General features: G+C 39.6%; 1 protein-coding gene across 1 annotated transcript; it reads right to left on the reverse strand.

The window, feature by feature from the left end:
* Window positions 1-223: 223 nt before the first annotated feature.
* syf2 (SYF2 pre-mRNA-splicing factor) lies at window positions 224-8,496 on the reverse strand. The gene is made up of 7 exons (XM_040048925.1): window positions 8,379-8,496; window positions 7,986-8,084; window positions 7,074-7,199; window positions 6,545-6,662; window positions 4,507-4,597; window positions 2,714-2,812; window positions 224-580 (listed from the first exon to the last, which is right to left on the reverse strand). Exons 1-7 carry the CDS (start codon window positions 8,394-8,396, stop codon window positions 415-417), a joined length of 717 nt encoding a protein of 238 aa, XP_039904859.1. The 5' UTR covers window positions 8,397-8,496; the 3' UTR covers window positions 224-414.
* Window positions 8,497-12,185: the final 3,689 nt, after the last annotated feature.

Raw genomic sequence — 12,185 nt, forward strand, 5'->3', positions numbered from 1 at the left:
ATGATAAATTGAATTACCCAACTGTTGCTCCGCGTCCCGTTCTCTTCGTGCACCTACGCTGAAACCCTGTTGGCTGACATTCTGTGCTAAACATGCCCCCAAAGAGATTCAATGGTGAGTTAACAGTTCATTCTCACGCTCAAAATCTCTCTCGTCATGAGACCACACACAGAAACAGCCACAGGAACAAAACAAAAAAAAGCACAACAAGTGTGCAAGATAATGAGATAATTGGAAGTGGTTTATTAAAAAATAAGAGTTCAGAGACAGACTTTTCATACTGTACAAGTAAAACAAAAAATATTACATATGTCAGCTCAAAAACCTGGCAACACTGCATTTTCGCTCATAAATACAGAGACTTTAAGCAAGAAGGAAAAAATAAAAAGCGAAGCTCTAAAGTGACCTGACGCTCTACACCGCTGTGCCCCTCTCCAGGTTTTGCTTGATCTCTGCTGTGTATTTGCCATAGAAACGCTCCGCCTTCTTGTTGAACTTGGCGTTCCTCTCGTTAATGTAGTCGATGTCGGCGTCGTCGTTGTAGGCCCTGCGTCGGCTGTACTTGGACCGCTTCTCAATCCTGACACAAAGCAAAAATAAAAGCAGCTTAGAGACATTTTCATAAACTGGCGTGGCCTCCAACTGTGGCAGATCCAATAACAATAACTGGCTGCAGGCAATAATTTGGAAGCATGCATTTTTAAATTTGGCAAGCCGAGTGGCGATGGAAAACCTAGCGCACGTACTCGGAGGAAAATACTGTCAATTTGTGAGCTCCTACTCCTCATCCACCGTGTCTTCAAAGCATTGTTGTGCGTCATACCCTGGCAACCGAATCCTTGTCTAATGCCCTGCAGTTGCATCTCCAACACAGTCCTTCGACTGTCTTAAATATAGAAGAGCTTGGGGGAAGACCGGGGTAACAAAAAGGTCAAAGATTTCTGGAGGAAAGAGAAAACCTTCAGCTGAGTGACATTAAAAGTGATTGAGGCAGAAGGTACTGTTAGACCTCTTTGTCTCGCCACCTTAAAGTAGCCTCCAGTGTGGTTATCATAAAGCTTTGCAAAAGCATCACACCATCTGTCTGACATTTAGCCGTGCACACAGGCTGTTCAGGTTTGACAGTGCCCCGACTATGACCCGGTTCCACCATCACGTGACCTAGTCGGTCACTTACAGACTGGCCAACACTCATTTAATCTGTGAGATCTCCGAACTTTATTCAACACAGTTCTGTCTGAAAGTTCTGAACTGAAAGCATCTGCAAGGCTCTGCAGGTCTGCTGGAGAATTTCAAGGGAGGAGACATCCAGTCACTGGCTGCAAACAATTTTCAAACCCCCCCCAAAAAACAATGTTATATTTGAACATTTGAAATACATAAAAGCATCATAGCTCATGGATGTCACATGTGATGTTATGATTATCATATCAAGAACCAGCGGTCACTTATGAGACGAGCAATGGCTCGGTCACATTAACAACAGGATGGCAACTTTGTTGCTATTATGAAACACTGGTGGTTTTGTTGTCACCGCACTGATTTTTTTCCACATTCGGAGACTGACTACAAGCAGCTGCAGCAAGAAACAGGTCACCCAGAGGCTGAAGACGTTGCATGCTCGTCAGTGTCAGGCAACCCATCTACAAACAATCGCAGTTGGACTTGGACTGACTAAGCAAAGGTTTGTACAGTCATTTCACCAACGGGTGCAACTTGTTTTTGATGGATCTCAAGTGATTGAAACTACATCACGATTTCTTGAGGCATTTTCGAAGTTCTGTTTCAAATCTCTGAGGTTCTGGAAGTTTGATGTGACTTTCTGTGTCTGAAGACAAGCAACAAATTTCACATTTTTTAAAGTTAATTTCTGTATTATCACAAACAGACTGCATGTAATTGACCCTTTACTCGTGGGCTGTAAACAAACAAACTTTGTCTTATTACCATATAAGTTGCTTTGAACACGACACCTGGTCCCAGTCTTCTGAAGCAACTATTTTGCAGTATCTTGATTGTGCTCCGGTCTCCAACCACTGTTTTCCTCGGTGTGACTGCAGCACAACGGAGCTTTCATAGGCAGTTAGCAGCCCGCTGCTTGTCACCAACTTATTGCTCAAACTTTCTTGTCAAATTGCACAACCAATCACCTCCTCTTCCTGGCATAACAAGACGTGACCCTGCCAGCTTGGTTACGGTTATGTTCAGTTTAGCAGGTTGAACTTCCCAGTATTTGAAAACTCAGTTTAAACCTTGGTCAGAAGGTGGCAGATAATGAACTGCCTCCTATTCTCATTTGGACCAGAATTTATGGTCCGGGGTTGAATTCTTCCACTCAGAGATTGCCTCCCATTGCCTTTGCTTATCTTCACACTGCGTTTGTGGTGTGCCAGCATTGGGAAGCAGGGATTTAACTGACACGAACCCACGGTCATCCTGAGACAAAACAAACATTTTGTGCAGCTTTGATGGTGCAAACCAATCATAATAACCAAGCTTTAACCAAATCAGTGCTTGGCTTTTCTTCCACACTGCCACAGGTGGATAAAATTCTGTTTTACGTCACATGCTTGATTTTGTGTAACCACAGAGCATCAGTGGGTACAGAGGTTTATCTTAGCGGTCTGCCCCGTGAATCAGGCTGGTGTAGATATAAAATTAAGAGATGGTCAGAAGTGGATAGGGAACTGCTTTCGTGAAAAGTGTGACTTACTGTTTCTCAACATCCTCCACCATGCGGTCAATGCCATCCTTTGTGGGAACATGGGTGCCGTAGATCAGGCTATTGGACGTGGGGTGGAAGTCCTCACCGCTGTGGAGCACCAGCAAAACAATTAGAAATGCATAACCACAGATAATCGGCACTTTAACATTCCTAAATCCACTTTTCTATCCCATCATTGTGATTATGCTCATCCTAATGAGGGAAGATTATGTCGCTTTGGGGCCAGTCGTGATGGTGCATCCTTCATGGTTCTGCAAGTGGCGGCTTTTACAGTCTGGAAAACACCTCCAGGGCAGTGAATTCCTCTCTGACCTTGGTGCGCATTCTCCACATTAAAAAAAAATATCTTTAAATTATTTCTGGAGTGTGCAGCTACGTTAACATATCGTCCAGGGCAAATCAGGGATATGCGAATTAATATACAGAAAATGCTTTGCACACACATGATGGCGGGCGTTATAGATCAATATCACCAAGCTTCATTTTCTCAATTAATTTTACTTGACTGGAAATTTCACAGTTCGGGTCACAGAAAGACCTCCTCATGCATCATTTTTATTACACTGTTAGAGGAAATTCGTAGTTAGTCCTGTTAGAGGACATTTCTTCATATTTTGAGTGCTCTGTGTAACCGGATTAATAAAGACTCCAGAAATGCTAGTCAGTTAAATGTAATATTTATTTTAATCAACGTACAAAATCTAACTTGCAACATACGTTAGTTAATAATAATTGGATAAACTCATTAAGAAGGCCAGCTCTGTTCTGGGATGCACCTTGGACCCAGTGCAGGTGGTGGGAGACAGAAGGACTCTGGCCAAAATAACACCTCTGATGGACAGAGTCTCCCACCCCATGCATGTAAATGCTGCTGAACTGCAGAGCTCCTTCAGTGACAGACTGCTGCATCCTTGATGCATGAAGGAGCATTTCTGCAGGTCCTTCCTCCCTGCAGCTGTCAGACTGTACAATCAGAACTGCTCCCAACAAACATAGATGTTTAGATCAGCGCTGTAACTTGCACTATTTTATCAACCGATTCACACTATAACCAGATTTTGCCTCTTAACTTCATTTAATTTTATTTAATTTAATAACGGTACAGTACTCTGTTTTTGGTAACCATTGTCCTTTGATGTAAATATGTAAAAATTGTTTATGTTTCTGCTCTGTGTCTTGTGTACTGTTTGTTTGTATATGTGTCTTTCTTGCTGCTGTTATACCCAAATTTCCCCATCTGGGACAATTAAAGGATTCTTCTTCTTCTTCTAGTTTTGGTTCCAAGATGCAGTGATGCCCTTAATGGGGGTTTTACTACAAAGATGCGCCAGTAGTAAATCTGTAAAACAATGGGCCTCGTTTTTGTCGCTCCAATTCCCTGTTTGCTCCCTGTCACATGGTGATGTGCAAAAAAAAAAAAAAAAAAAAAATCAATCTCAGCTACCATTTTGGCATTGCTTCGGCCAGTTTGCACAGTTTTTGGTGGGAGACTGATGTGGTGGTATTGTCCAAGCGACAGCAACTATTGCTATACTGCAGCGACTTCCTGTGTGACAACGATGAATGCCAGTGGAGGGTGTACTGGGAACACAAACGTCCCCAGTTCTGTGATTTTGAGTCTTTGCAAACAAGTTGGTGCCTTCCAGGCAAACTAAAGAAGCTTTCAGTAAGGTGCTGTGTGCCTCTATATCTATACGTTCATATTTCCCCTGCCAGCAGCCACTCACCACCTGGCTGGAGAATACAGAGGTTGCTTGGGGTCTGACGGAGGCCCAACTCACCTTTCCTCCTTTTGCTTCTCGTAATTTTCCATGTCTGGCCTGATCTGCTTGGTAAGCCTCTGGTACTGCCGGAACTGGGCTTCTGCATATCCTGTAGTCCATCGTGTGTGCGTTTGTGTGTGAGAGGAGGAAAGGAAAAAAGAAAAAGAGTTATAATTAGTGGAACAAACAGCAAGCAGGCACGAGGCTCAGCAATCACAATCTGCGGCTTGTTAAGGAGGGCTGAAGAGGCATCTCTCCACCTCAGCCCCCCCTCCCTTTTTTTTGAAGCCCCTCTGCTGATTATTTTCTCCCCAGAGGTTTTAATTCAGGGGAGGTTTTGATGCCACACATGGCAGCCATATTTAGGAGACACAGCAAATGTTCTTTTTCCCAGCAGATTAAAGCAGGAGCGGTCTGACACGGTAAGGCCAGGATCTGTGTTCACAAAGCTTCCTGATGCTAAAGGTTGTTCCTAGTCACAAAGATCCTAAAGATAAAGATAAAAGCTATTCACAAAGGCATTCACCTTCTATTCCAACTCTTCCAATAGGAGCTACACTAAACCTTGCCATCACTGAAAAAGTACAGATGGTGTGATGAAAAGTAATGGCTACCAAACAGTCAAAAAAATCCAACCAGCACCAAAATGGACAGAAAGAATGGTACAAATAGCAAAAACAAGCATTTCCATAAGAAGCTGGCTCCCTACATTTTGCTGTAATGTAGGCTCAAAGCATCTTTCATTCATCTATGTCACCCAAAGTTTTTGTGATAAAGAAATTGGAAACTAAACAGAAGACGAGAATCACGGTGCTCCACTTTCTCAAGAGTAAATTAAGTTAATTAAGTATCTAGTAAACGATTGGACTGAGGCTCTTTGGCGTGACAAGAGGGTTGCCCACGGCTAAAATAAAGCCGTTTGATCTGATCACCTTATAACATCTGCAAAAGGATTCCTCAGCCAATACAATCATTAGACGTGGTCTATTTTTACACCGTATTAAACATTGTTCAGCAATCATGCTGGACGTTAAAGAGGATGAGAATCATGCAATCAGATTAGAATTCTTTTAGGATTCAAGCTAAATAAGGTGGTGCTGTTAGCCTGAGCTTCAAACTTGATTCAAACAGACATTTTTTTGGTAGGCTGGTGACAGTCTGGCTCTTCCAAAGAACACAGGTCAGCTGCAGAGTATCTGTGTATGCTGACAAAAAGTAAATAGAAGGGTGTGCTCGAGAATAGTCTCCTTAGAAAGACCTCAGAGAGGTCTGACGTTAGCCTAGAAAGTACCAACAAGAGGAATTTCAGCTTATAAGTGATTTAGGAATTTTTTTATAGCAACTCTGAGCAAAGAACGGACTAAAAATGTTATATCCATTAGGACGTGAAGCTAACATTGTTGCTAAATATGACATATTTAAATAAGTAAATAGTGGAAAAAAATATCTTAGTCTTGGACATAATGAAGAATCACTCGCTGATATTTGCTTCTATACATTAACTCAAATTTCCAGGAGAAAATCATTCAGCTTTTACCAGCACACTGAAGTCCACTGCCTGTAAAAGCTTTTTAAAGTCTAAGATGTGAAAATTAAATGCACCGCGAGTGCTGTGCAACTGTCTATGATCACTCTGCTGGTTAAATCTGGGCAGACCTGTTACATTTTTCCTGCTGCCAAATATTTTACTGACACTTTAACATTACCGTGTAAGCGAATATGAGCAAATCTTTAATGGGATCGACCACAGATTTTTATCGCTGTTCACTATTTCCTCTTTGTTTTTTTTAAGTGCCAGCGATGACACTAATACAAACGCAGGGTCATGTTGTGGCTAGTTTCTACAGCTTTGGAACCACTGCTATTATGATGGCATGTTTAACCAATTAGTCTAACAACCACACTATAAAATGTTAGACTGCACAAGTAGATGATAAAGTCATCTGTCACTCATCCTTCTCCGACTCAACTTTCTAACACATTTTTTGCCATTAATAAATAGAAGAATAGAGTCATTAGAAAATAATCTGCATCTGTCTTTAGTGGAACAACCGACCTGCAAATCCTGTGTCGGGATTCTTTTTCTTCTTTTTCCTCTCCCACCTCTCTGCATCGTCAGCAGTGATGTCCAGCAGTTTCACTCTGTTATAGTCCTCCCCACGAGCAGCACACTCCTGAATCAGAAAACGATACTTAAAAATCAGCTCAAACTGGGAAAAATTCAGCTGCACCACCGCAAAACTTTTAGATATTTTGATTCTAGTAAATCCAGCATAAAACTGCCACAGTATTTTTGGGTGATGAGATAACACATTATGTTGTGCTACATAGAAGAGAAACAGAATTTTCTGACAATGCCTGGAGGTGATTCACTTTAGACTTTGGGGCAACTGCACTAGTGATGATATGAGATTGACAAGGATGCAGTTAATACAGCTGTCGTGGATACCTAAAAATCACTTTAAGAGTCCTGGTGGGGATTTTGCATGTTCTTCGGTATGATGGTATTTAATTAGCCTGAAATTAGGACCGGTATATCAGTACATCCAGTGTACCAACCCAGGACTACAGAAAAACTGAAATACCTTTTTCTTGTCATCTTCAGCAAGCTCCCACTCCAGTCGGGCTTTCTTAGCCTCCCAGTTTGAGGGCAGCTTCAACCTCTTGTCTTCCTCCACGACCTCCTGGTGATTGAGCTTACGTGCTTCATTCTGCATTGACAAATAACACAAATGACAGGTTTGAGGAGAAGCTGCATGAAAGAAAAAAGGGAAAAAACAAAAAGACAATACACCTGTAAACCTCTATACCTCATTTCATGGGTCACACCTGGTCCAATTTGATCAAAATGGGTAAGAAAAGTAAGAGTAACACACAGTACTTATCTTTAGAAGATGTTTACAGAGACATCTTCTGTTATAGTACATTAACATATCTACTGTTGGAAACCTACAATTCAATAACAATGTGTTTTGAACTTGTCGTTCAGTCCTACAATTCCCCAAAAGAGCTCTACTTTGAGTTGCTGTAAACACGCCTTTAGAAGTTAAACTTTCAGCAAATAAGCTATTAAAAAAAAACAACGGGGGGTTTGTGGTTTTTTTTAAGCTTATTTTATGGCAAAATTTCAAAGCAGTATTAAAATAAAGAAATTACCTGCTTTGCAAACATCTTTATGACTGTGTTATTGTCACTACCCTGTATGATTAATCAAGTCCTTTTTTGCCCAATCTTTATAGAGCTGTTGTGCTTGTGAGCTTCTGCTTTGTGACAGGAATGTTTTTTCGGGCTCAAGATGATTCGATATCATTCGTGAGAGATATGTTTGAGATATACTGGTCATATTCAAGCTTTGTTTTTCACATGCCACTGGTTTGCACACTACAGTGGATCGATTCCGGCCTTTGGGACCCCAAATTGCTGACCATGCGGTTAAACATGAGGTTTCTGTGATTTTACGATACATTTGACTGAAGCTTTGAAGTTAAACAGCTCACCCGTTTGAAATGCAGCTCTCGAAATTTTCGCAGTCTCGCTTCTCTCTTCTGGGACGTGACGGTTTCAGTCGGCTCCTCTTCGGCAGTTGCAGCAGACTCCTGCTAACAAAGACAGTTATCAATACAAGTAAAACGTTTTAATTCAAACTGTTCAATGAAGAAGAGACGCCTGAGAACAACTGACAGTCAGAAAGCTAACGCTTATTAGCCGCTAAATTCCCGTTAGCCTCGTACACAAAACACGACATTTTAACCAACAAACACGACGAAGAAACACAACTTCTGTCAGCAAAACGACACATCGCACTCTAAAGAGTTACATCCATCCACCGTATCCACTATCCATTAAAAAAACCCTCAATAAAATACAAATAACAAGGAAAAAGCGCTAACCTCGCTACAAGACGCCATTATTGTGGTATTGATGCGGAAGAAAACAGGAAGTTCAGCACTAGCGCCGGATATTACGTACAAGAAGAAAGCAACGCAATTACAACAACAAAACGTAAATAAAGCAAAGATAATCGATTAATTGCTGAACAACATCGGTTCATATAACGGCAGAAATCAAATATGATATGATCTCAGCTCCACTTTCAGATCATCAACTTATTTTTATTGAAATAAACAACTTAACAACTAAATTTTAATGGACGAGTCACTAAACTTAATAAAAATAATATAATAATATAATAAAAAGCAATACAAATAAATAAATAAATAAAATACAGAATTTATAGAATACAGTTATTATACAAAATTCACGTAGGAAGAATTGATGAAGATTACGAACTTAGAAAATAGTTTATAAAAGCTCCAACAACATAAAAAAAGAAAATCTATCATTAGAAGAACAGAAAAATCTAAAAGATTTACAACTTAAGTATAAAAACATTTATATTTCAAGGGCTGAAGGAGCTTTTATTCATTACTGAAAAAATGGCTAGAAAAGGAAGAAGAATGTATCTTTCTTAAACTTGAAATAAAAAGGAAAAAAATATTTTAAAATTAAACGTCAAGAGTAATATAACTGAAGACCATATTCAAAATTCTTCTTTAAAAACAAAATCAGTGAAAAACTTTAAGTTACTCCTTTTATGGACTCGCTTAACAATATTAAATAGTCATGCAAAGATTTAAAGGGGAAAATTAAAATTCTCCTGGCACAGATGGATTAACTGTAGAGTTTTGTAAAAATCTTTAAGAAGCTATCTTTATTTCTTCATAAAGCAAGCACAGAAACTGGGAAGCATGGGTCACTTACCTCTATAGTGACTCAGGGACCAGTGTTGGTGTTATGGATGGGCCTCAGGGGTCCAGGCCCATCCAGCAAAGTCAGTGTGTCGTTTCAGCTGAATGGTACTCAAACACTTCAACTATAAGTTATAGTGACTCATACAATTTGGGTGATGAAAAACAAGAACACCCATATCACTGATAAGTGCCGTGGAAGCTCAGTTTAATTATTTAGCTCACAGTAATTCAATACTTTTGCACCGGTCATGGAAACCAGCATGACTGAGTGGATTGGTCGATGCAGGTCGCACTTTGGGAAGTACGACTTCTGTCTCTTTGAAATCAAAAAGAGGTGATTTTAGGTTGTGCAGCTAGTTTGAAAGCATGACCCTACTGAAAGCTGCAAAGCAAATTGAAATGTGTTGAAGATATTATGAGCTCACAGTCAGCTGTCCTAGTGTGAGTGAGTTCATAGATCCACTTCTGGTCCCATTATCACCAGTAAGCTGGCAGATGATACCACCCAATTTCTAAAGAATGAATATGAGACTAAAGATGCGCTTTATTAGACCTTCTTTATATGATATGTAAATATCTTAGAATGTCTTTAGAAACAAGTTCAACCCTCTGATGAAATCAGTTGAACACAGTTTTAGTTTGTGACTCCACAGACACCCATCTGTTTTAGGGAGAGCTTTAATTGCAAAAGCAGGAGAGTTTTTGCAGACTGTTGCATACAACACCAGTTTTTTATTTATTTGGAAAAAACATAGTATTAGGAAAGCTGTCTTAATGAATAAGCCCGATAAAGGTGGAATCGTTGCCTTTGATTTTGCAAGTCTTTATCACTTCACTTTTAAAATCTCATTAAAATCGGACCTTAAAATCTTGAGTTTCCCATGAATGGATCCAAAATGTTAATATGATGATCTCTGAGTCATTTAGTCATCCCTTTCGCCTTGTGACATGGAGTGGCAACATGCTGGAAAGTGCACAGCCTGTCACCAAATTGCTCCTGAAGTGGTCAGACCTTAAAAAGCCAAAACCCACAAACTGAACAACATGGCCCTTCGATAAGAGATGAATGGCTCGATCATGCAGCATGCCACAGAGGTCAACTTGGTAAGTACAGCCTCTTTGCATACACTTGATTTATTTAATGAAATTAATTGTTCTTCACTCTATCACAGAAATATGTAAAAAATAATCTAAATGTAAACTGATATTAACTGTATGAAACAAAATTTCAAGCTCGATCTTTTCTCAAACATTGTCGTGATAGCAAACATCTCACTTCATTTTATGATAAAAGATTTAAAGTAATTTGAAGAATGTTTTGTTCTCTTCCTGTGTTTGCGGATTTTTTTTGTTATCTACGTATCATCTGAATGCTATTCAGCTATCCTGTCTACAAATGTAAGATTGTTTCATGAGGTTATTAGACATGAATCATTAACAAACATGTTCTGTAACTATAAGAACTCATGATTATTTATTGTGTCACTGCATCAGTTGTGTGCATGCTTGGTCTTTTTATTGTGGTACCATGGCAAAAGTAATTGGTAGACACAATTTATTATACAATAAAGTCGTTGTGTATAATTTCAAACCAGGGCATTTTACTTACTTTTGAAGTTTAAATTCATTGAAAAATACTGCTACACAAATGGAAACTGGCATGACACACACAGAGAGCAATTATGAATATGGCTGGAGGTTATAAAATGAGAGACTTGAAAGGTCAAGCATAAAGTCATCAGTGTAACACACAGAGAATCTGTTTAGACTGTCCTAAACTCAATTGTTATGGTTGTTTTTGCCACATAGAAATATATTACCAATGCATCTTATTTTTACCCACAAAAACACAAGTATCAATCAAGGCCTTGGAACATGGGACGCCTAAATATGATTCTATGATCTGATCAGGAGATGAAAGTAAACACTTTCAAGACTCATTTGATCATGTTTGACTTGCCAAAATGGATGTGCTCCCTGTTTGATTGCATTATACTAATAGAGCTCTTTTGGAGGATGTAATTAAGTGGAGTTTATACTCTTAGATTAAAGCATCCTCTAGATCACAGGCAATGTTAATGGAGTGATGCATTTTCACTGGAAACCAGATGGGAGCACATCACAACAGAGCAAAACATCATTGGCTGCAGTAATGGGCAGGGCTCTACTACTGCCATGCAAAGGAGAAAATATCTTCCTAATGAATGACTCTCAAATGAGTAAGAGAGAGCAACGGGTAAAAAACAAGAATGGGACAAAACAGCATTTCCTCTGTATCTGATTCAGACTTAAAATGGCAGCGTGCAGAACAGTTGCAAAACAACAGGAAAGGGGAATTTAAGGCTGGTGTGTATGACTGTTAAGTATCCAGACAAGCGTGAGAGTTTACAATATATCAGTTGTGGGTGTGCTATTTTTCTCCAATAGCTGTTAATCTCTTTGTCATCCACGCATGATTCAGCGTTCTCAAGTACTCTCATATGTTAGCTAAACTTCCCTTTGCTCGCTTCCCTGGAAGTTCCGTCGTGTTGTGCTATCTGTCCACGGGGAAGTGAAAGAAATGGGCAGACAGCTTGTTAGCAAGCAGCAACTTCAACCTCAATGTTTAATGTTCATGTCATGCACAAAGCCAAAGCTCAGTAACATGCACTCCATTATAATGTAATTATATAAATGATTAAAGAGAATCAGAGACCTGTAATAATTAGAAGATTTGCACAACAGAAACATGAGTACTTACAATAAGAGTGAGCACTACTCTAAGTTTAAACCAGATACATGGTAACAGTAATCCAAAAAGAGTGTGCAGCATAAAGCAAACAGCGACTGCACATCATTTAAATTATTGGACTGAAGTTCATTTGCGGTGCATGGGTCACAAGAATCAACAAAAACTCACATATTATATAAATACTGTGTACTAGCAGACTTTCTAAAAAACAGGCC

Source organism: Simochromis diagramma, unplaced genomic scaffold, assembly GCF_900408965.1.
Source record: "Simochromis diagramma unplaced genomic scaffold, fSimDia1.1 OVJJ01000305.1, whole genome shotgun sequence".
NCBI lineage: Eukaryota > Metazoa > Chordata > Actinopteri > Cichliformes > Cichlidae > Simochromis > Simochromis diagramma.